The 25,413-nt window shown below is 35.8% G+C and overlaps 1 protein-coding gene across 4 annotated transcripts in view; it reads left to right on the top strand.

Annotated features, from left to right (window-relative positions):
• The first annotated feature begins 740 nt into the window (after positions 1-740).
• Positions 741-25,413, top strand: part of LOC11431983 (protein DDB_G0276689) — a 36,599-nt gene continuing 11,926 nt past the window's right edge. The window contains exons 1-27 of one of the 4 annotated variants that reach the window (XM_024779288.2): positions 745-1,696; positions 3,291-3,435; positions 6,104-6,382; positions 6,526-6,693; positions 6,797-7,012; positions 7,944-8,038; positions 9,062-9,236; positions 10,853-11,277; positions 11,518-11,641; positions 12,310-12,384; positions 12,493-12,564; positions 14,145-14,282; positions 15,346-15,499; positions 15,618-15,985; positions 16,904-17,367; positions 19,153-19,488; positions 20,019-20,243; positions 20,581-20,671; positions 21,490-21,567; positions 21,747-22,037; positions 22,162-22,359; positions 22,552-23,040; positions 23,382-23,543; positions 23,717-24,046; positions 24,136-24,218; positions 24,348-24,452; positions 25,005-25,233. In XM_024779288.2, the coding sequence (XP_024635056.1) occupies positions 876-1,696; positions 3,291-3,435; positions 6,104-6,382; positions 6,526-6,693; positions 6,797-7,012; positions 7,944-8,038; positions 9,062-9,236; positions 10,853-11,277; positions 11,518-11,641; positions 12,310-12,384; positions 12,493-12,564; positions 14,145-14,282; positions 15,346-15,499; positions 15,618-15,985; positions 16,904-17,367; positions 19,153-19,488; positions 20,019-20,243; positions 20,581-20,671; positions 21,490-21,567; positions 21,747-22,037; positions 22,162-22,359; positions 22,552-23,040; positions 23,382-23,543; positions 23,717-24,046; positions 24,136-24,218; positions 24,348-24,452; positions 25,005-25,233 (6,336 nt within the window). In that variant the 5' untranslated portion in view covers positions 745-875. Of the gene's footprint in view, positions 1,697-3,290; positions 3,436-6,103; positions 6,383-6,525; positions 6,694-6,796; positions 7,013-7,943; positions 8,039-9,061; positions 9,237-10,852; positions 11,278-11,517; positions 11,642-12,309; positions 12,385-12,492; positions 12,565-14,144; positions 14,283-15,345; positions 15,500-15,617; positions 15,986-16,903; positions 17,368-19,152; positions 19,489-20,018; positions 20,244-20,580; positions 20,672-21,489; positions 21,568-21,746; positions 22,038-22,161; positions 22,360-22,551; positions 23,041-23,381; positions 23,544-23,716; positions 24,047-24,135; positions 24,219-24,288; positions 24,453-25,004; positions 25,234-25,413 lie in introns of those variants that run through there. The other 3 variants (XM_039831928.1, XM_039831927.1, XM_039831926.1) reach the window with 3 other exon arrangements.

Genomic DNA, 25,413 nt, shown 5'->3' with positions numbered 1-25,413 from the left:
TGCCTGCCCCGCTCTGCCTCTTTCTAGACGAGTTATCTGCGGTGCGGACGCAGGACGAGGCAGGTTAGTCTTTTTTTGTCATTCTTAACCAATAGATTACTTAACCAACAAAATAACACACATACAAACGAAGGAGTAAGTTTGTACACCAGTTAGTCAGCGAGTCTGACTTAACATTTTTGTTTTTATTTTGTTTGAGCTGACATTAAATATATTTTATAAACAAAGTGAGTAAAATTATACTCCTTCCGTTTCAAAATGAGTGTCGTTTTAGCAAAAAAAAATTGTTTTAAAATGAACGTCACTTTTAGTTTCCAATGCAATAGTAACTTTTTCTTTTCAATTGTACCCTTCAATTAATACTATGTTACACTACTTTCAAAGTATTAATTTTTCTTTAATGAAAAACAAACCAATAGTTGATTATGATAATTTGGTAAAGTTGCCATGATATTTGAGTACTTTATCCCATTCCTTAATATATGTGCAATGGGTTAAAGCGACGCTCATCTTAAAACGGAGAGAGTAAAATTAAAAAAATGAAAGTACTTAAATGGTACTCGGGGACATAATTTCAGAAATTTAAAAAACGAAGGGAGTAAAATTGCAAAATAAAATAAAATTAAAGTACTAAAATCGTATTTAGAGTAAATCAGGGAAGAGATTGCAATTAAAATTTATTTACTGTATTTTTTTTTTTGGAGAGAATTTACAGTATTTTGTTGTCACCATTATCATCACTACGTCTACACCTGGCTTCTCACGCCGAAGACAGTGTTCATTCATTTTGGACTCCATTTAACAAACACTTTCCGCGCAATCATTTCATTTCATTCTCGAATTGAAAGAAACAACAAGCACAATCTCTCATTTTGATGCAGCAGCAGCATCACCGCGATGCGACAATGGGGAAAGAAACCGAAACCCTCTGTCGCCTCGTCGCGAATCATCTTCATCTTGCTCAATTCGAACCCTTACGCGGCGTTCTTCTCGCTCTCCGAACGCGAAACCGTGACCTAACTCGCCATATTCTTCAATCTATCGTTGCTAGATCCGCTCAATTCCCTAACATCGCTTGGTCTTCATCTTGTTCTTCTCCCGCTCTTCTCACCTATCTATCCACTCTCGAATTGCTTCAATTGGATGACGCTTCCTCCGTTTGGAATTTTGATTCCGAATCGCTCCGTTTACGGGCGGAGTTTCTTGTTCTTGTTCAGCATTTGATTGATTTTGTGTCGGAGAAGGAGGAAAATGATGATGACGAGGTGAAATTATGTACAAGAGTTTTGGATAGGGTTTTGGAGTTAGGTTTTAAGAGGTTGAGAGTTGATGAAAATGGTGAAATTGAAAACGAAATTGAAATCAGTGTGATTTTGATTGAAGAAATTGAGTTGATGAGTTTGAGGAAATTGGTTTTGCACTGTGCTGATGTTTTTGAAGCACTGAGTGAGAATATAGAGAAGCAGATTAGACGGTGTGATCTTGAGGATAATGGTTTAGAGGTTAATGTTAAGGATGGTGATGATGATTTGAAGGAGGATGTTGATGTTAAGGTGCTTTTTGGGATACAGAAGATGGCTCAGGTTGTTCATTTGAATGCTATTAGGGAGAGTCTTGAAGGTGGTGATGTTGAAGGGGCAATTTCTCATATACGTTTTGTCCATTTTGATTATGGACTCGATCAATCTGAATACCGGTATGTGCCTTTTTAATTCCCCCATTCAAATTGAAGTAACTTGTGATGTTGTTGAGAGGGTTGTTTTTAGTAACTAGCGAGTTGTCCCTGATGATTTGTTTCCATGTCAATGCACCATTTACCAAGGGAATTATGAGTATTTTGATTCTTGAATGTAGAATTTTGGTCTCCCTTTTAGCATCCAATATATTGAATGAATGGAGTTTTAACATGCATAGAGACTTACAATGTTTTAACGAGCCTTCGTGATGCTTTAAATCTATTATGGAAACCTATAAAGTTTTTGTTTCTAGATTTTATTTCAACTATGGAATTTCATTAGCAAGGATATTATAAATTTCTTAACTCATTCTTATTTGGGTCTATGTTCAGTGCTATGGACTAGTGTTGCCCCTTATCTCAGAAGTATCACTGCTTAAATTAAAGATGATTTTAAAATAGAATGAAAGTAAGCCAATGTTGCAGAGATGAGAATATTATGCTGCATGAGTTTTTGCAGTATTACACAAGACAAGTTTAACTTAGGAATGCATTGCCAGATAGAAAAACGAGGCAGCCATCATTGTAGAAAATATGGCAGGTTCTAGTCTTATATTGTTTTAGTATGCGTGGAAAAGACCCCATAAACGCAGGAGTGTCAGTCTGATAGGAGGCAGTCCAATAGTCAGCGTAGAGGTATTGGTAAATGATCTAAATGTGAACTTTATACATGGCATGGTGATGTGATGCCGTTTAATCTTATGTGACTGAGTGGGAATAAAAGCTTGGTTGTTGTATGGTAGGTAATAGAATGAAAAGTTGAAAACGTTTAATGTACATTTAGGAGGAGTGGAGGATAAGAAGTAATACCAAAAAGACAAAAGGAAGAGAAAACAGTAGGGCAACATGGCTCAGTGTTAAGATTGTGTAAACTCGACATGAATTATCATAGATTCTCTCTAGGAGTTAGTTAGAAAACTAACTGAATAATGTTGATATGATTGAATGAATAGATTACAATCCCTAGAATGTCTATTTATAGACATTTAGCTAGACCTGCAGTAGCAGATTACTACTGCTAAGATGACTGACACCAGTATGTCATTTTGTTACAGCACTCTAACTGTCTGAAGCAGTTAGTTACAGGTAGGGGATACCGTGATAGGATAGAGAGGACCTATGGCAAGCTCTCATGAGCCTGCACTAAGACTAGCTATACTACTCCTTTAATACTCAGAAAACTGTTAGGCTACCAATTTCTTTGAACATTTTTCTTTTGAATTAATGTAAAACAGTATTGAGTAGCACCGTTAAGAATCAATAATCTAGATTCCAGACCTTATTCTCCAAATTAGAGGACACATTGAAAGATTTCATTGCCTGAGCACAAGATTCATGTATTTTTTGTTTCCTTTATTTTTGTCATGATACCATTGGTATCTGTGCTACCTGCAAGTTCAAACATATGATAAATCATGTAATATTTCTTTATCTGTTATAGAAGGAGCAGTTATGGAACTTTCTTATCATTTCTTAATTTTGTGATTTTTTTTTTTCTTGAAATATTTTTACAATCCTAGTAGTTCATACCTGCATGATCCTAATTCTTTTGTAGCATAGTTTTGAAAGATCTCTTGAAGGCCGTTATATCAAGAAGTGAGGATTTTGGGGAATCTTGGCTTATCATGCGTAACCAAATTCTAAAGATTTACAGTGAAGCTCTTTCATCAAAGTGCAGAGATATTGTTCAAATGATGCAGGTATATAGTCCCTCCTTTCTGCCAAAGGTTTATTCATTTATAATTCTTCCTACGATCATTAAATGCTATCAAATACAAGTGTTATGTAAACTTTTGGTGCTTATGTGGTCTAGACTTGTAAAATCAACTTCTAACATTGAACAGTTTACCCAAAGTAAAATTCAATAATAAAAAACCATGGCAGTTCCCTAACAAAAGCAAGGCACAATAATTAAATGTGACAGTACAAATCCTATTCTTGCACCGATGACTAAATCATATTTCCGTAAGGTGAAACCATCTAAAGCAAGCTAAGGACCCGTTTACTTTGTGAAAACTCTTCGAACTTTCATTGTCTAAAATTTGTATTATATTTATTTCTAGTTAATAAGTGAATTACTACGACAGAGAGAAGATAAAATGCTAGCTAGAATGACGCACTTCAAGAAATAATGAAAATATCTCTTGACATTTTCATTGTTTCTGGAAATTCAAGGCAATTGTTCACATCAAGAGTCTCCTTTCTCCTTGTTAACAAGTAAAATTAATACAAATTTTAGGAAATAGAAATAGAAAATGTTTTCCTAAAGTAGCTAAATGTTCAAGATCTTCAAAATTAATGGTCTTGAATGGACAAAATGTTCAGAACTTTAAGACTGAGAAAATGATGAATGGACAAAGCACATAACAAGTGGGTTCGACACATAAAATTGATGGATTGGGATTAGGTGACTTTAGGGAGGGAAAGTTATGGGGACTTTAGTGTATTTTAGGGTGTTTAATGAGAGAGAAAGATGAAGGAGAAATAGTAGTTAAGATGAGAGAGAGTAATATAAGAGAGAGATAGAGAGAAAGTCACGGCGACTTTCCCTCCACAAAGTCACGGCAGCCCAAAATTGATAGGCATACACAACAATAACAAAAGAGTACAGTATGCACTGTTACACAGACACAGTAAAATTAGTTTAGTAACAGAGCTGGGATTGGCTTGTTTCGAGTTGACAGCACAAAGCAGTAGGTTTGTGCTAGAATGTTGAGGGGGGATACCATCTAACGGAGCAATGTAAGGATGTGTTTGTAGCGCGGGATGCTCACCAGCCATTGAGTATTCTTTAAACGAAGTGTTGCTAGAGGATTTCCAGAAGGGAGGGAGAGTTTTTGTTGGAAGGACCGGATTTTATGAGAAGTCAGCTCCGTTTGGCAGGGAAGCTGTGCTAGGTTTAATAGACTTGAAAAATCATGTTCTAACTATAATTTTGAGTGAGTTTGCATGAGTCCAAATGATTTTACCACCTAGAAACATCAACATCACCAACGAGTTTGAGTGGCAATTTTGACACAGCAAAGATATCCAAGTCAATATGTGAGTTTGACTACCATCTTCCAGAGCCTTCATTCAGTAGCATACTTCCATCACTGCATGCATCGTTACATGTTTCATCAGAGAGCTGCTGAATCAGGCTCTAACTCGCAATTTTGAGCGAGATTGCACGAGTTCACAAGAAATACTGCTAAAATACAAGTTTGTATGTGATTCCACTTGTTTTTCCTACCAAGAAATGTCTCCGGAGTTTCAAACCATCTTGTGAATCCTTTAGGAATTATCATATTTAATCGGTGCATGCGTTGCTGCCGGATTTCTTTTTTATTGTTAAATAGATTTGAATCCCACTCTCAAAAGCTAGCTCATAAGATGAGGGTGTCTAAACACATAAATACACCCAAAAACCCAGGAACCTTGGGAATGCAAGACTCCAATACAACTTCAATCCCACCGTTACGCCTAGCACAGGTACTGGACCAATTCCACATTGTCATCCTTAACCTGGATCTAATACGATGTTAAATGGAATTGGATCTCACTCTCAAAAGCTAGCTCATAAGATGAGGGTGCCCCAAACACTTATGTACATCCAACGACCCAGGAACCTTGCCAATGTTGGACTCCAATACAACTCCAATTCTCATAACAAGTGTTTTATTTCCTTAACTTATTGGATGTAAAGTAACTAACATTCAGGAAATCCCAAAGTAGAATAATCACATATAATGTTTGCATAGCAATTAGCAAGACATCACTTCAAATGGGATGCTAGAGAAAGCAACACAAAAAATAATATGAGTTTTAAGAAACTAATTGTTAAAGAGCCTCACATCGGATAAGTGATGGCCCGACAATGTGTTTATAAGTGGGGGAAATCCTCACCTCACAAGCCGGTTTTGTGGGGGTTGTGTTAGGCCCAACCATGATTTCTAAGACTAATGATTCAGAGACATCTTATTTTAAAGAAAGCATACAAAACCATTTTTCAAGCGAGCAGAAATTTTTGGGAATGCTTATTTTGTCTTTCAAGAATCATTTTGTTTATCTGTTAAAGCATTCCGGCTTCTGATCAGTAAGGTTTTTACAAGAAAAAAAACTAGTAATGCATTTCCTGCGTCTCCCACCTTTTCCCCACATTTAATCAACTCAGAGAAAATGGTTTCACTATAACTCAACCCATATCAATTTAGGTTGGTCATTTTGTCTCGGTGTTATTATTTTCCTTTATTTAAAATCATTTCTAATAGTTGTTAGATGAATAACAAGTTTAAACTCTACATCATATATAGTTTTTTCCTTGACCATTTTACGTAAAAGGAAATTTTGTTTTGTTTAACTATATCAAATATCAACGTTTCTATTTAGAGCATTCATGACGAAGTTTTGTCTGAAGAGATAGAAGTGGATAGAGTTCAAACTGAAAATTTTACTCCGCGTCCTCTTGTACGTCTTCAAAACTATCTGGCACAACCGAAGCCTGGTACGAACTTGGATGATAAGATATTATCACTGAATGAGGTAATCAGATCATGCAAGACAGAGATGTATCATTATGCTCGTGTTTCTGGAGTACATGTTCTTGAATGTATCATGGATACTGCCCTGTCTGCTGTGAAAAGAGAGCACCTGGAAGAAGCTAGCAGTGTATGTGCCAATTTTTGTACGCTTATGAATAAATATTTGTTACTGTATCAATTATTACATCCTGTCAATTTAACTCTCCCTAGTCCATAGTCCCTACACAGATGTACTTTAAAAAATAAAACTTCCGTACTTGTTTGTTGCAGGTCCTCCAATTGTTTCCACAACTCCAGCCTTTAGTAGCTGCCATGGGTTGGGATTTATTAGCCGGTAAAATAGCAGCCAGGAGAAAATTAATGCAACTTCTCTGGACAAGTAAGTCACAAGTAATTCGGCTTGAAGAATCTTCTCTTTATGGTAATAAATCAGATGAGGTATTTTTCGTCTTTCGTTGTTTCAAATGTGATTTGTGGGTAGTAAAAGTAAAAGGATGAATAGGTGGAACTTCACTCAAAATTTGATTTGATATTCTGGCAGATGTCATGTGTGGAGCATCTATGTGATACTTTATGCTATCAGCTCGATCTTGCCTCTTTTGTTGCTTGTGTGAATTCTGGCCAGTCATGGAATTCGAAATTGTCATTAGTGCGCCCTGGAAAAGAACAAGTGGCATTTAGCGATGAAGATGCCAATTCTGATCATTTTGTTGAGAACTTTGTGTTGGAACGTCTTTCTGTCCAAACTCCTATTCGGGTAATACTTTATTTCAAATGTACGACATTGTAGTTGGTGTGCTTGGAATTCACTCCTATCTTTGGAAGGGTTATAATTCCATATCAATAATTATTGATGTGATTGACTTAAAATATATGTAATTTTTTGCATCTTCTCACTAAAGACGATCCTCCTTTATAGGATGCACATGAATATTCGAACTTTATGTTTTTTGTATCCTGTGATACATAATGATATGTAGCGCAGCAGCTGTTGGGCTGCTTTTATTTTTATTTAGAAGATAGATGTATTATAATCTGTAGACAGTGATGTTATGATCTTAATTGGTAAGATTCTCCTTTATTTTGGTAACATCCTTTGATGCTATCATGTAACTATGCAATGCAAGTTATTTTAAGACATTCCACATACAGTGGGTATATCTTTGATGAAAACAGATTTGACTACAAAATAATATGTTTGTTGATGTGTAAAATCATGAAGGGCATCTACCTTCACTTCTTAAATTATCCGTAGTCACCACAAATTGCAGTCTTTATTTTTCAAAGGAAAATATATCACAAGTTGATAATCTATGATTTTTTAAATTTCAATGAAATCTGTAATAATTCATTTGAGATTGACAAAGGATAGAAATGGAATTAGCCCAACTAACCTTTAGTTAGTTACTTAGTTTGTATCTAGTTAGTTAACATGTAACTGCTATGTAACTGTCCGAATCTGAACTGAATACATAACAGTTTTGGCAGCTGAATAGAAATCTTCGCTAGCTCTAATTCATTCAACCAGAAACAGAATTCAAGAAACTCTCTCAAAAACACTTCCTATGAAAGATCTAAATCCTATAGTTTACGAAATTCAATAGAGATTCATTGTACTTTAAGTTTGGATGTTAAATATGATAGCACCATCTTCTGTTGTCTTGTCATGACTTGAGAATCTTCTGTAGGTACTGTTTGATGTTGTCCCTGGCATAAAATTCCGGGAAGCCATAGAATTGATCACTATGCAACCAATTGCTTCGACTCTGGAAGCCTGGAAGAGGTATGCTTATGATTCTCCTTTCTCTTTCAGTAATGTTCAGCAGCTTTCACCGAAAAAAAGTAATGATCAGAAGTGTTGTCGTTTTCTTAGGACAGATAGGAACCCTAAGTGACTGGTTTTACTGGGTTTGTTAATTAGTTAGTGTATAAGATGACAGGCACACTTCATTTTGAGGTCTATTGTTTCTGAGAAAATTACAAGGTATTCTTGATACTAATTTTTCATATTTGGAAACAGCATTCGCTCAACCACTACTGAAAAAGTAATTAATCTATTTTTTTTTTTTTTAATTCTGTCTTAACGTGTGTATATTGTACTTGTATTCTGTAAACATACTGTGATTCCTAGATGTTCCATTTATTTATTTCGATATAAAATTAATTTTGTTACGAGCCAAGGAGGAAAATACAATGACGGAGAACAGTATACCCATTAAAGTCCAAAACAACTAAAAATGGCAAAAGAATGAATCATGAATACAGCATGATTGCAAGTGCCATTTGCATATGTTCACTCTGTAATCTATTCTCGTTCTTTCATTAGTGTAATTAATTATTGGTTGCTCCTGTCAGCATCTAAAATGTTTTTTTTTTGTGTGTAGAAGTCGAGCTAAAATAGTAAATAGGATATTTTTATTTTTGATAAAAATGATATTTAGTTGTTTGAGATGGGGATATTTACATAAATGTTAATTTTGTCAACTATGGAGTGAACAGGCATCTTATTAATTAACTTGTATTACATTATGTTGATATATACTATTTAATAGTAATGCTAGCCACACACCTCTTCTCCTTTCTACACTATTTGATTTGCCATTGGATTATTCTCAGCTGTGTCAAGAATTTTTTGCATATATGAACATGTAATCTGATGGCGCTTGATTGGATGAAAGCCACAATTGTATAGCGAGACTTTCGTGACATGAAATGCTCAAATGCTTAATGTATCATAGTTACTGTGACGTCTATTTAACTCATTGAGCCTTTTGTTTTGTTGCTGATTTTCCTTGATTTGTCATAGGAAGCAAGATGTAGAACTTTTACATATGCGTTATGCTCTAGAATCAAGTGTTCTTGCTTTAGGAGCAATGGAAAAGAGTATGTCTGATGAAACAGAAACTCGTCAAAATGTGCCACTAGTTCATCTGAAGGATTTGCGGAGCCATTTGGATGCTATTAGTAATCTTCCACGCAAGGTTATTTTATTTTCAATGATTCTATAATTTTTTTGTCCAGTTTCTTCCTTCTCAGAATGTTAATCATTGCAAGGAAGAAGCAGTTTTCTTCATGTTGTTGGTCTATCAGAACTTTCTTGTAATCTTATACTCCTCAGTCCAGACATCTAATTCATTATTTTCTCTCTAACCATCTTCTTAAACAATTTTTTCCCATCCGTATGAAACATCTGACCAGTGACAAGTGCGATGTGTTGTATTTGGATATTTTGTCAAATGCTTTCATTTATTTAAAATTGAAAAATATGCTGTATATGGATCAGTGACTAGCAGTTGTGAAAGTGCATTTTCTGTGATATTTTGTATTTTTTTAAGTTGTTATATTTTAAGCGTTGGCATCAATTGTTCAAAGATTCTATAATAAATTATTTTTATCGTTTTTTACCTGACATGGACGAAAGTTGAAACATATGTCCGGTGACAAGTTCTGCATGTTTTATTTGGATTTTTTGTTAATTGCTTTTCTTTCTTCCTCTCCAATATTACTTTCATTTATTTAAAATTTAAAAAATATATTCTATTTGGATCCTTCTCTTAATTGATCTTCACAAAACAAATGCAAGAAAATAACTCATGTAGGTTGCAATATACCGTGTATCTTCGACTGGAAGTTGTGAAAATTTTCAAGTAGCATCTATACAGTATCGTACACATTATAAAAAGTGGTCAATGTGGCATCTTTTTAAATGTTTTGCATTCTCTTTTATCATTTGTATTTCTTCAAATTGTATATTTTAAGTGTTGGTATCAATTGTTCAAACTTCAAAACTGTAATAATTTCCTTTTTCAGTTGTTAATAATAATATAATAATATACCATATCTAAATCTATTTTTTCGTGATGTAGGTGACAGCTAGTTTTCTCATAATCTTATCCTCAGTCCACGCATGTTCTAACTTTACTCGTTTCTCTCAGTTAGAGGAGTCTCAAAAGACAACTAGCTGTAGTCTTAGTGAAGCCTTCTCTAGAAGCTTCTGAGTTAGTTAGAGTTTGTTAGAGCCTTGTAACTAACTAACTAACTAACTAACTCAGCTATAACTACACCCTACTCACAATGTAATTCATTGAAACATCAATACAATTTCAGTTTTCTCTTTAACTTTCTGAATTCTCTAGTTCTAACACTGTCCAATCAATTTTATAATTTATTGCACTAATTTAGATTAACGTTTGACCAGTGGCAAGTGCTACTTGTTGCCTACCTGTATTTGGATAATTTTCTCATTGCTTTTGTTTCTCCATTATCACCTTAATTTATTTGAATTCAAATAATTTTATGTTGTATTTGGATCTTTTTGTTGATTTTCACAAAATGAATTTGGGAAAAGTTTATGTAGAATTCAATGTCATATACCAGCGGTATGTTGTTGTTAATATTACCAAGTAGTGTCTATGTGGTATGGTACATACCATAAAAAATGGTCCACGTGGCATTGTTTTGGTATTTCCTATGATACTTAAATGTATCTTTATATTTTAATATTATAAGTTTTTGCACCAATTGTTCAAAGACTCTAAAACTTCTTTTTCGAGTTATGATACTTTTCCCATTGAACCCTGATTTTTCAATGATGCAGATTTTTATGGTGGATGTCATAATTTCACTGCTGCATATGGATAATATCTCTGCTAACTCGATGCATTGTGGATCACAAGAGAGTGATTCTACGTTAGCCAATGCATCTTCTTCGGGAAATAATTCTTCAGCTAGAAATGAAGGGGGAAATAAAATGGTTATATCTTTCACTAGTTTGTTACTTGACACATTACGTCAAAACATTCCATCATCTGTGGTTGAATTAGAAAACACACTAGATGGTGATGTAAGGACGACCAGCAGACAGGCCCTCGAGTGGCGAATGTCAATCTCAACGCGTTTCATTGAAGAATGGGAATGGCGCTTGTCAATTTTGCAGCATCTTCTTCCATTGTCTGAACGCCAATGGAGATGGAAAGAGGCATTGACTGTGTTACGTGCAGCTCCCTCCAAGCTACTCAACCTGTGAGTGCAGCTTGTATTTTTGTGCTCTTTGTTATATTTTCATTTCATGGTCTTTGGTTATTCTCCAGTGAATTTCCCGAGTATTAGAGAACTCTTTGGACTAATGGTCTATTATAAGTTTCCTTTATTTTGTTGTTTCATCTGTCATAGGGAAATTTTGTTCCCTCCTTATATGTTCTTAAATGTGTTAAATGTTTATTCATCGCAAAAAATCTGAAATGTTTTTTCCCCCTTCTGCAGTTGCATGCAGAAAGCAAAGTTTGATATAGGAGAAGAAGCAGTTCATCGGTTTTCATTATCTGCCGAAGACAAAGCAACCCTTGAGTTAGCTGAATGGGTAGACAGTGCCTGCAAAAAATCATCTGTATGTACTTTTATTTGGTTGGAATTTCTCTGACCTGTTGAACTTGTGCCTTTGACATATTTTTCCTGTCATCTTGCATTATTGCCATATGTGTGCGGAACCAAGTTATTAATTTTGCAAAAAATTATATTTAATTGCCAGTGAATTGTGGCCTCATTGATTTTGCCAAAACCTTGGTAATGAGCCAACATAATTTGCCCCATGGTAGGGGGTACATGCTGTGCTTAAAAGATAGCAAGGAGATCGTTCCAGAACAGGTGGCTGTAACACAATTAAGTATTGTGTCATTTCATTTTTCAAAAATAGATTTTGCACACAACACACTTAAGGTGAAAGAGAGGAGGCCAAATTTTATTCTTTAGGTTGTTAAAAACTTAAATGGTTGTCTTGCTACCTCCATCCTCTTCCTTCTTTTTCTTGATTTATAGGGCAATTCAATGAGTGTGATTCTTGTGGGTTTTGCACTATATACTTAGGGTATGTAGATGCTGTTATCATTTTCAAATTACCAGATCCTTATGTTCGTGACAAATATACCTTTCTTCTTTATCAGTATTGAACACCGAGTTGAATTGTCATGGTTGCAACTTCTGTATGAATTCCTTTTTATCATGTTCTTGAATATTTCATATTGCTTGTCATGAATGGTACTAATTTTGTAAATGCAGGTAGATGATGTGGTGTCCCGTGTCCAAGATCTAGATTTTTCCTCTTTACGCTCCCAGTTGGGACCCTTGTCTACAGTAAGTGGCTAAAATATTAAGAAAGCAATTTAGACTTTGTCATTTCAACTGACGAGGAATAGAATGCTTTGTGTATATCTGGTTCTGAGAATGTGCATTTCTTGCCAGATTCTTCTTTGCATTGATGTCGCTGCAACTTCTGCAAAGTCTGCAGGGATGTCTCAGCAACTGCTGAATCAGGTGCTTTAATAATTTCTTGAATAGATTCCAGTCAGCTGATCCCTTATCCACACAAAACAAATTAGACTATGGAGAGGGAAGGGGGAAAAAACAACACAATAAAAGTAGTTTAATATTTTTTCCTTTTCAAAGACAATAAACAAAGCACATCTGGAAAAGAAGCTCATAATAACAATAGCAGTTTGGGGGCAAATGTTAGAGAGACGTATGAATACCATTCTTCGGCTTATACTTGCCTGTTTAGCTATTAGGAGAGCTAATCTTTTAGTTTTCAATTTTCTCTCTAATACCTTGCGATTAAGATGCCTATAAAGAGACAAAGACCAGAAAAACCAATCCAATTTCGTAGCAGGGCCTCAGAACCGTAATCTTGAACATACCGGCACTATACTCTGCAGTTCTGCTAAATACACCTAATAACGGTATGAGTTAATCAGTCACACGAATCTCTGGCCTCCTTAATCCTTTAAAAGGTTTTGAAACTGAATAACTAACCGTTCAGATTTAACAGGAATCCCATGCTTAATGAAAAACTCCAAAAACCTTTGTTGGGTGACCTGCTTAGTTGTGTAAAAACAAATGAGCAGCCATTTCAAAGCTGGAGCCACACATGATGCTGACATAAGGGAAACAATATTTTATAATTTTCAAATATTCAACTTGCTATTCATACTAAACCCTGCGAGTACCACAATCCAAATGAGAGACTTGTCCGCGTAGATCTCAATTTCCAAACTGGGGATGGTTAGGAACTTTCCACTCAGTTTGAAACAAGAGGGCGTTGAAAGCAAGCTTATCAAAGAAATCAATATTCCAAAGCTTCATAATCCATATAAGAAGACACAATGAAATTGTTGAGATCCCAAATTGACAAGCGATGTAGCCAAAATAGTTCCTATAAGGCTAGAGCGTTTTTCATCCTTTGAGCTAACTTTTTGAGTTGTGTTCCTTCTAGCCTGCATTCTAATATGGTGCAGGAGCCTATCCTAAATATGTTATTTGGCCACCTGCATTTGTTCACACACTAGATGTCCATTCCTGGATGCGAAGTGTGTTGAAATCTCCCAGTGATTAAAGTAGTTATTGGGAAATCTTCACCCCTTGGGCTAACTTTGGGGGTTCAGTTAAACATCCGAATTACATTAGAAATCAAGTTGCCGTAAAAGATACTGTCATAATACACCTATTTAAAGACTTCATTTTAACATTGTTGGTTTTACAAATTATAGGTTTATAGAAAACTTGTTTGCTAGTTGCAGAATCTATTTTATTGTTCATTCTTATTTCATATTTCTCGTTAGTATATTGTTAACATTAATAGAGTGAAACCAATATTTTCTTTAAGTTTCAAGAAAACAGACAAAGGAGAGATTTGATAGTAGAACAAAGAATTAAACTGTCATTTATGATATAATTTAGGAACTAAGATTTGTTCTTACATTCCTTGTTCACCAAGAATGTCATCCATTTAAGCATATTTTTATTTTTGTGGAATGCTATTCAATATAGGTTTGATCTCTAGTCCTTTGTTCTTAAAAGGTTTGTCCTCATGACTAGATAGTGGTTTATTCAATTTGTAGGCCCAAATTATGTTATCTGAGATATATCCAGGAGGATCTCCCAAAGCCGGCTCTACTTATTGGGATCAGATCCTTGAAGTGGGAGTCATCTCTGTGTCACGGCGTCTTCTCAAGTGCTTACAGGAGTTCTTGGAGCAGGTGAGGGCTTGAATATTATTTATAAGAATCCTTTTCAAGAAAATCAGTTCCAGTATACCCTATGAAAGAATTAATTTCCTTTTATGATTTTGAGCATTGGCATAATCCAACAATATTACTATGCCATCGTCTGTTATTTCCCATTAAGTTGGTTCCATATGTTGATATAGAATACTTTTCTGGGCCTTATTTAACAGCTCATGCTTTCAATTGATGTGATTATTTGACATGTTATCATATCTTTGCTGAGCAACTAATTTAGAGTTCAATGCTATCTTGCTCGGAAAAGCACTATATAGTGGTGTTGCAACTCGTGCTTCTTCCAAGTTAAGGCATTCTCCGTAATAAAGGTGGTGTAAAGTGAAAAGGCATCGATACAAAAGAGCTTTCCAACCCCTCTGCTTTTTTTGTCAAGAATAAACATTAATAGTGTAAGGATAAACATTTTTGAACAGAACTGTCAGTGTTCTGCTCTAGTCAAATAAACCAAAGGACTACCAGTGTTTTGCTCTACACAAATACACAGAAAAACATCGCAGTTATCACACGGCTAAAAATATGCTTTGCCTTTCTTATCATATCAAAATAAAATACGATGAAAACACACAAAGATTGTGGAACCCTGCTCAAGGGTGATGTAATACCATTTTCTTTTTGTTCAAGATATTTGAAGAATGAAACACATTACTAAATCTAATATGTTAAAATCAAAGACAAGAATTGCAAAGCTTCTAACCTTAAGCAAAAGAAGTTGCTCCATACCTTGGGGCAAACATGATCGCACACTTAGCTGTGCAGAAATAATACTTTGCATATTGTTTTCTCCTTCCCCTTATTTTTAAATTTGGTAAATCAGGCTGTACCAAGTGTATTTGGGAGATTTCCAATTTTGTTTTTATTGTGATTTTTCCCTTTTCTTTTATTTTTTACGGAGATACCAATATTCTTTACTTTGGTGGTCTTACTAGAGCACATACAAATGCCATACCACAAAAAACTTACATGCAAATTTTGTAGAAGGCTGCGATATTGGTAATGATGTTCATATGATTTACTCCTCCAGGACAAACCTCCGACGCTGCAGGCAATCCTATCCGGGGAAATTGTCATCACATCATCAAAAGAGTCGCACCGGCAGGAGCAGAGAGAGCGTGCTCTGGCTTTGCTACATCAGATGATTGAAGATGCTCATGTGGGCAAGCGGCAGTTTCTGAGTGGTACTTATAATTATTGGCATTTTATTACTTTTGTTATCTTGTAAAATCTAGTTAGTTGAAATCTGTATCCATCAGGCATGACTTCATTGGTTATAACACATTTTTATTCGAAAATCAGGTAAGCTGCATAACCTTGCAAGAGCTGTTACTGATGAAGAAACTGAACCAAATGCTACTAGAGGTGAAGGATTTTATTCTGAGAGGAGTTTTATCTCCAACAGTGACAAGGACATTGCACTTGGGCTTGGTTTAAGAGTTGTTAAACCAATACCTTTAAGTTCAGTTGGAGGAGAAACTGGCCCGCAGTCTTCTGGTTTTGACATTAAAGACTCTGGGAAGAGAATATTTTCTCCCTTGAGTTCCAAACCTATGACATATTTATCACAATTCATTCTTCATGTTGCTGCAATTGGTGACATAGTTGATGGGACTGATACTACTCATGATTTCAACTTTTTCTCAGTCGTTTATGAGTGGCCTAAAGATGTAAGTTTTTTAAAATATTTGAATTATTTGACAGTGTTTGATTTTAGATGCAACTACCAGCATGTTTATGAGTACTTAAGCCTGTTGCTATTGCACAACCGTGGATCTATTTTTATTATCAGAAGTTATTCATATATCATTTTTACCCCTCCACACTGCAATCAAACATGATTTTTTTAAAATTTGAGGGAAGTATCAATGTGATCATATTTTAATAAAAGTGAAAAGCATATGTTTCTTATACTATACTCAACAATAACAATACTCATGCTTAACTTATTTGTGCAACCATCACAATATACTCACAGTTAACAAAGTCTGCCATCTTTAAAAGGCAACTTATTTATTCTTTTATATATTTATTTTAATAAAATATAGGAGACAAGGTTGCTTCCTTGAGATTTGGGGGTCATTGATCCTACTTGCTGAAATACCCTTCCATTCATAGCCACACAACACCGAACTGTAAGATGAGGATTGCTGAAGTTTTATAAGCTCTATTTAGGCCTTATATCTAACCAAGAGGGGATTTGGGTTTTTCTCAGTAACCTCTCATCCCATAACCATTGAGCCTGGTGTTGGATAATAAGAGTGGCCCAATGATGATTCTAGGATATACTTTAATATGTATTTGTGCGCAACTCACCCCCACAAAATCAATTTGTAAGGTGGGGATCACCTAAGCTTTGTAAGTCCTATGTAGGCATCATATCTAGTTAATGTGAGACTTGGATTACTTCTATTAATGAGTTTCAGGCTGCAAACATTTGACTCTTCTCCAACACAGCAACGCCGGAGCCTTAGCCACTAAGTCTCCTTTTATGTAGCCAAATAGAAATATTTATGAAAATTTAATATTTTCATATGATGAGCATGTCTTGCTTTCCTTTAACCATGTTTTACTGTTTTATCTCGCAGCTTTTGACCCGTCTTGTTTTTGAAAGAGGCAGTACTGATGCAGCAGTGAAGATAGCTGAAATTATGTGTGCTGATTTTGTGCATGAGGTGATTTCTGCATGTGTGCCTCCAGTTTATACTCCACGATCTGGCCATGGATGGGCATGCATTCCGGTTGTTCCATCGTTCCCTAAGAGCAGCTCTGAAAATAAAGTACTTTCTCCTTCATCTAAAGATGCAAAGCCTAATTGCTATTGCCGGTCTTCAGCAACACCTGGAGTCTCATTATATCCTCTTGAGTTAGATGTGGTGAAACATTTGGCAAAAATATCCCCAGCGAGGGCTGTCTTGGCCTGTGTATTCGGGAGTTGTATACTGTACGACAGCAGTAGCTCATCAATTTCAAGCTCCTTGAGTGATGGATTACTGCAGACTCCGGATGCTGATCGTTTGTTTTATGAGTTTGCTCTTGATCAATCTGAAAGGTAGCGTACCCTATTTGTGTGAATTGGTTGTCAGTTTCTGTTAGAGAATATAGCTTAGACATATTAGTAAATGTATCTAGCTTAGTTTAACTATTTGTGGGTGTTGGTGTCTTTTGTTTTTGTTGTGTTTAGGGCACCTCTGGTACTCAGTTTGATGTGTTCTGTTTGATTTTGATACTTATCACTCTTTATTTCGTTTAACGTTTATATATATATATATATATATATATATATATATATATATCTTTGCCATTCAAAAATAAAAAACTGTACTATCTTGCTTTGCAAGCTGTTGAGTGTGGACAACTGTCAGTTTGCTACAACAGTTGGCATCTCAGCTTAGGATACTCGATCATTAAAATAAAACTTCCATTTGTTTCGATACTGTTAACATCTATATTTCGTTCATTGATTTTTCATCAACATGTATTTTCTTATGTATACCTTGTTTTATAAAGATCTATTATATATTAAATTTAAAGATTGACCATTTAGCCCTAAACCTGTTTTAATTGTTTGGCTTTCTGACTCTCTATCTCTAATTGACTATCCTCCATTTTCCCAACCCTCCTAATTGGTTGGTACTCATACGGGACTTCTCCACACATGCCCAAACTCTTAGAATTTGGGTTGGACCTAACTCAACCACAAAACTTGATTGTAAGGTACCGCCCAAACTTTATGTGCACTGCACAGGCCATATCTCTAGGCACCGGGGACCTAATTCTACTCCTTCACACCCAATACATTGAAGGTGTAGGAGGCTGCAATGAAGGATACCCAAATGCTGCAATTAGGTGGCTAGGGTGGACCACAATGAAGGCGAAATTTCCAACACGAACCATTTAAGACGAGACTCTACAATCATTCGACATTAATGTAGCTACCACAATTTTATTTTGATGATTGGATTTTTCCCAATCTTGTTTTGTATAACCACACATCCATTATAACATTCTCCCCTTTGAAACATAACACACACTTGTTTGATTTTGTTGAAAAAGATAAACCATGAAAGAATCTGTGTTACTCAATAGTCATAGTAGACAAGTCCCGTAAAAGCATGAATCGAGCAGGAGGGAAAACAACGATATTCTTAGAATTCTGGTCAAGCCCAACTCAACCCTACAAAACCAGCTTGTAAGGTGAGAATTGCCCCCACTTATAAACTTTTGCTCAGACTTATCTCATCCAATACGGGACTATTTAACACCCCCCACTTCTAAACTTATGTTCATGCCATATCTCATCCGATGTGGGACTATGACACCCAAAGAAAGCAAGGATCATATGAGTGCACCGAGTTAGTAATGGTTATGGTTTCTTCTCATTAGGCTTTGCGTACCATGTTAAGAAAGAGAAAAATGAGCCTGCAAACAGCATATATGAGAGAAGATGTGTTTTACACACGGAGGTTATGTTATATATACATGTGAAAATAAATACAAATTTTTCTCCCATTCATATTTGTGCATTTGTTATAAGGGAATATTCTAAGGCCTTCAGCTAACATGCCCTTTCTGGGGTTTTGGTACTTCCAAACGGAGTGTAAGGCAAGTGACTTTACCATACATTTCTTGTTAGCATTGCCTTTTTTTCGGTGGCTGGGGAGCTGTGTGTATTCTATGTGATTGAACAGGATTGAATTATGTTAATATTTTTTGCCACATTTCTTGTTGCTTCTTGTCCTTTCCTTTATAAATTCACTTACAAGCCACAGGGGTTGCATACTTTATTTGTGTATTATTCATTAATTTGTTCAATGTTTTTTTTCCTGATGTGCAGGTTCCCAACTTTGAACAGATGGATACAAATGCAAACAAACCTTCACCGAGTTTCAGAATTTGCTGTAACTGCTAATCAAACAGCGGATGATGGCAACCTTGAAGCAAGATCTTCTGTTAAGAGAGTTCGTGAACATGACACGGAGACAGAGTCGGATGCTGATGACATTAATAGCAGTACAATTCCTGGAGCTCTGACAGACCTAAATAGCCAAGGGGTTGAAGCTGCAGACTTCTGGCACAACTCCTCAAAATCTGAAGCTTCTCAACTTGACACAACCATTTTCCTTTCTTTTGATTGGGATAATGAAGAACCATATCAGAAGGCAGTGGAACGGTATTATAGTTAATATTTGTTCAAACAATAGTTTTTTCCCTTGTTATTTACTTACTTTTAAAAAAAATATATATAGGGGAGGGAGAATATTATCTTTTTTAAATAGTTAAAGGTTTTTTCTTCCCTTGTTGAGTTTCATTGCATTTGCATTAGAATGTTGCAGACTTGGTGCAATCAAAACAAACAAGATGATACCCTATTAGTTGTTCATGGTTATTGTAATTTAGCTTCATTCAAGGAAATCTGGACTTTGCATTGTTTAAACATTGACTTATTCCTGATTCAGTTTTGTCAACTTCAAATCAGATTGTCATTGTCAAACCTTTTTTTAAAATGTGGTGTTACTTGAAATAGACAATGGGGAATAATAGAAAAAGCCCATACTTTCTTAATCACAACCATTTCCTGTACCAAGTTTCTGAATATTCTTGCATTTTTTTGTTCAATAGTTTTAGTTTAAGGGCCTTCAATAATTACAAGTATTATTTCTTTAGCAATGTACATGTGACAATGTTTTTCTTTTGCTACAGACTAATTGGTGAAGGAAAGCTAATGGATGCTCTTGCACTCTCTGACCGTTTTCTACGTAATGGGGCCTCTGACCAGCTTCTTCAACTGGTTATTGAACGTGCAGAAGAGATCCATTCAAATTCTGCACAGCGTCAAGGACATGGAGGGCATAATATATGGAGCAATAGCTGGCAGTATTGCTTAAGGTTGAAGGACAAGCAGCTGGCTGCTAGACTTGCCCTAAGGTGAGTAAATCACTTGATCATATGTATGTATAATGGGATTATTCTTCATGATTTATATTGAATAGGTAAGACTCTTCCTAAAGTGAATCTTTATGGAAGAAACTAACATAACAAGGTAATGTCAAATTTCTAAATAAGATGATTCACTCCCGGGTATGTTATGAGATACAGAACCATTCCTGGGCATCCACCTCATAACTTAGTTTTATTTCATGCTTATATCGCTTAGTTTTATTTCATGCTTATAATTAGGAGTTTATGATCATTATTAAATTGTGTTGTCCAGTATTTGTTTCAACCTGTGATATCACTTCTAATTTTCTTAATTTCATAATAGATATGTTCACACATGGGAACTAGATGCTGCTTTGGACGTTCTCACAATGTGCAGCTGCCATCTACCTCAGAATGATTATACTAGGGAAGAGGTGCGGAAGTTACAGTTATTTTTCTTTTTAATACTGTATTGTTATAATAGATATTTTCTTTAATAGATATGTTCACATATTATGTATCCAATATAACTTGCTGGATATGCTTTGGCACACACCCTCCCTTTTATTCTTCAAATTTCTCTAATAAATGCCCAGGGCCGACTCAACTGTTATTAGGCCCAATACAAAATTTGATGCTAGTTCTTTTGAAAGCCAATCATAGATATTTTAAAGAAAAATATTATATTTTTATTTAAACTATTTTGTTTTAATTTTTATTTTTTCCAAAATGTATGTGTGTGTACATGTAACCCACATGTAAGATTTCATATATAACTTGGGATTCTAATTATTTTTCTTGTTAAACTTAAATAACAAAAAAAAAAATTGGTGGCCTCCGCATCCCATAAAAGAAAAAATGGGGTCCAAAACCCTAGATTTATCATTGCTATATATTGCTCAAGCCTTAAGTATAGGAATCTATGCAAAAGATCAAGTTTTTTTTCTAAATGAAACAAACTAATTGTCCATTCCTTCAAATCATGTGATCTATTAATGTATTTTTGCATACTACGTATATATTTAGGGAGTTCGTGAAACGTGGGATTAAAAACTTTTGATTTACTACTTTATTGTTTTTGGCATTATATTTCTCCTTACTACACTCTCATGCCTGTACCCTTGTTTAAATGTTTTAGAAATATAATTTTTAGTATTTCTACTTAGTATGTCATGGACTAATGGTACAAGTGCTTGTACCGGTTCCCATACTATTTTTAATCTTAACTGGCATTATTCATTGTAATGCTTAGGTTTTGCAAATGAAACAAGCTTTGCAGAGGTACAGTCACATACTGAGTGCAGATGATCACCATACGAGCTGGCAAGAGGTTGTGATCTTGTCCTTTAACTGCTTCACTTTTAATGCATAAAAGCTATGCCAGATTCATTTTTTCTCCAGAAGTTTATATTGTCTGTGTATATGAGCTTAACTAAACTTTTCTGTAAATGATGGCTTTCTCGATTTTCCTTTCTTATGGAAACTTGATAAAAAATCATTGCATTTCAGGTTGAAGCAGAGTGCAAGGAAGATCCAGAGGGGCTGGCGCTTAGATTAGCTGGAAAAAGTGCTGTTTCTGCTGCGCTAGAAGTGGCAGAAAGTGCTGGATTGTCAATTGATTTACGGAGAGAGTTGCAAGGGCGACAGCTTGTGAAACTTTTAACAGCAGACCCTCTTAATGGTGGAGGACCAGCTGAAGCTTCACGTTTTCTTTCATCATTACGGGATACAGACGATGCTTTGCCAGTTGCTATGGGTGCAATGCAGCTTCTGCCTAATTTGCGGTCAAAGCAACTTCTTGTAATTAGACATTTATTTAGCATTTTTTTTGGTTGTCTAATGATATAAATTTCTTTAAACTGTATGTCAATGATTTTTGGGATTCCATCTTCATTTCGATGACCATTTCTGTGCACTGTTGAAGGTTCACTTCTTCCTGAAGCGCAGAGAAGGGAATCTGTCTGAGGCTGAGATTTCCCGGCTTAACTCATGGGCTTTAGGGCTTCGTGTGCTGTCTGTCTTGCCAGTGCCATGGCAGCAAAGGTGCTCTTCCCTGCATGAGCATCCTCATCTAATTTTGGAAGTGCTACTGATGAGGAAACAATTGCAGTCTGCTGCACTGGTAATTTAAACTTCCATTAGATACTTTCATTAACATGCATTATTTTCCTTACTAATTTATTTGGGAGTGCCGATAGCAAAGCATTAGGGGATACCCGTGTCTCATATATGGATAGGTTTTGTCTTTCATTTTTACTTGTTTTCTTGATTGCTTCTCTCTCATTCAATGTGGCGTTTGCCTGTATTTCTGTAGATATTAAAGGAATTTCCTTCTTTACGAGACAACCATGTAGTTACTACATATGCAACTAAGGCTATTGCAGTAAGTATCAGCTCGCCTCCTAGGGAACATCGCATATCTGTCTCAGGCTCCAGACCAAAGCAGAAGGCTAGATCAGGTGCTCCACCAAAGTTGTCTTTTACGAGCAGTCTAAGTAACTTGCAGAAAGAGGCTCGAAGAGCTTTTTCCTGGGCTCCAAAAAATGCCGTGGAAAAAAATGCTCCAAAAGATGTTTATAGGAAAAGAAAAAGTTCTGGACTTTCTCCTTCTGATAGGGTTGCTTGGGAAACAATGACTGGAATTCAGGAGGACCATATTTCATCTTTTGCAGCAGATGGGCAAGAACGACTCCCTGCCGTTTCAATTGTCGAGGAATGGATGCTTTCAGGTGATCCACTAAAAGATGAAAGCATCCGTACATCTCATAGATATGAAAGTGCTCCTGACATTACACTATTCAAGGTGTAGTTCTGAGTTGATCCTCATATTTAATTTTGTGTTGGAACTTGGAAGCCTGTAATTAATAATTTGGGTAATATCATCTTCAGAATTTAGTGCTGTTGCTTTGGCATTTCATTGACGTTTTCTTCAATTCAAGCTTCTAAGCTCATTTAATTGGAGCCATCATGGGTGGGAATCCCTCGGTGATGATAAGCAAAGTCATTGTATTTACTTAGTGTCTTGAAAGGGCGACAGCTTGTGAAACTTTACACACACACACACACACACACACACACACATATATTCTACTATTTTTATTAACCTAACTGTCTTTACTGAATTCTTGATTGTGCCCTTTGTAGACATTGCTTGCTTTGTGTTCTGATGAATCCATTTCCGCCAAGATTGCCCTTGACTTATGCATTAATCAAATGAAGAATGTCTTGAGTTCTCTGCAGATGCCTGAGAATGCATCTATGGAAACAATTGGGCGAGCATATCATGCCACAGAAACATTTGTCCAGGTATACAATGGGAAGAGTAATTTCTTGATTGCAGTTTATGTTGGTGGTTAATAAGGATAGATGCTTATTTGTTTAAATTGCACAGGAAAGAAAACAACATCACTATCAATTTGCATCCCTGATTTTTTGCTTGCAATGAAAAATACAACCATCTTGATGTGTTGCATATGCAGGGTCTACTTTATGCCAAGTCCTTGCTGAGAAAGCTCACTGGTGGTAGTGAATTTTCAAGTAACTGGGAGAGAAGTAGAGATGCTGATGACACTTCATCTGATGCTGGTAGCTCAAGTGTGGGTAGTCAATCCACAGATGAGCTATCTGAAATCTTGTCACAATCAGATGTTTGGTTGGGACGTGCAGAGCTGCTCCAAAGCCTTTTGGGATCGGGGATTGCTGCTTCTCTTGATGATATTGCTGATGGAGAATCATCTGCTCGTCTTCGTGACAGGTTGGTTGTGGAAGAACGGTATAGCATGGCGGTGTATACCTGCAAAAAGTGTAAGGTAGACTGATTACCTGTCGCTCTTTTATTTACTAGAACTACTCCATTTCAGTTATTAAAGGTTTTAAAAACAATATTGTCCTTTTTTAGATTGATGTGTTCCCGGTGTGGAATGCATGGGGTCATGCATTAATTCGGATGGAGCGTTACGGACATGCTCGTGTGAAGTTTAAGTATGTTACCTTTTATTTTTTCAGTCTTTTTTAAAAGCTTTGAAGTTCTAATTACTAGTACATTTTTTAGTGGCAGGCATAAATACAGACTTAAGGTTGGTTAAACATTGTATACCTATTTCATTTCAGGCAAGCTCTACAGTTGTACAAGGGTGATCCTGGACCTGTAGTTTTGGAGATTATTAATACAATTGAAGGCGGCCCGCCAGTTGATGTTTCAGCCGTTCGTTCTATGTAAGATGTTGTGCACTTTATGATAGTTTTCTTGCTGTAATCTAGTTGGCAAGATATCTCACCAGATCAATGTAGTCAGGATCGAGATCCTACGTAGGATCAGTCGGCCGCTGAAGGAATGTAAAAACGAGGAACGAGACGCGGTTCGTAAGTAGGATCGGTAGGTTATTGATAGAGTTGAGAGATATAAACAGAGAATATAGAGGAAAAACAGAGGAACCAAGCAAGAAAAAAAAGAGAAAAAACAGGAAAAATAGCGAAAAACAGAGGAAATGGGAAAACAGGGCAAAAACGAACCGGAGTGAAGTCGAAGCTCGGTTGAGGTGCCGTGGCACGTAGAATCGTAAGATCCTACGAGCCAGCACTCGATCCTGGCTACATTGCACCAGATGGATTAAGTATTATCACATGCTTTCCTGTACTTCACTAAAACCTAAATGTGTTTAGGTTCTTTTGTAAGCATTGCTTGCAATTTTATCTAGAATAACGAGCTTAGGAACCTTTAGTGTTGGTCATTGCACAGAAGTAACATCTAATTGTATTTCTCTTCAGGTATGAGCATCTAGCTAAAAGTGCGCCCACGATTCTGGATGATTCTCTTTCTGCTGATTCATATCTTAACATCTTATACATGCCATCAACGTTTCCCCGTTCAGAAAGGTCTAGACGATCTCATGTATCCGCAAACAACAATTCTACATATAATCGAGACTTTGAAGATGGTCCTCGGAGTAACCTGGATAGTATTAGATATACTGAATGTGTTAATTACTTGCAAGATGTAATCACAACTCTCCCTTATCTGCAAATAATCGGCTCACAAATGCTTTCATTATTAAGCAGTTTGCTAAAAAAAATTTATCAAATTATATAGCTATGCTTCGGTTTCAAGAATGTGTATCATACATTTTCGTGCATTTATATAAAATTTAAGTGTGTTTTTATGGTTCTTATTATTTCT

Source organism: Medicago truncatula, chromosome 3 (assembly GCF_003473485.1).
Source record: "Medicago truncatula cultivar Jemalong A17 chromosome 3, MtrunA17r5.0-ANR, whole genome shotgun sequence".
Taxonomy (NCBI): Eukaryota; Viridiplantae; Streptophyta; class Magnoliopsida; order Fabales; family Fabaceae; genus Medicago; species Medicago truncatula.
The sequence above is the reverse complement of the archived record's forward strand: the minus strand, read 5'-3'. Positions and strand labels throughout refer to the sequence as shown.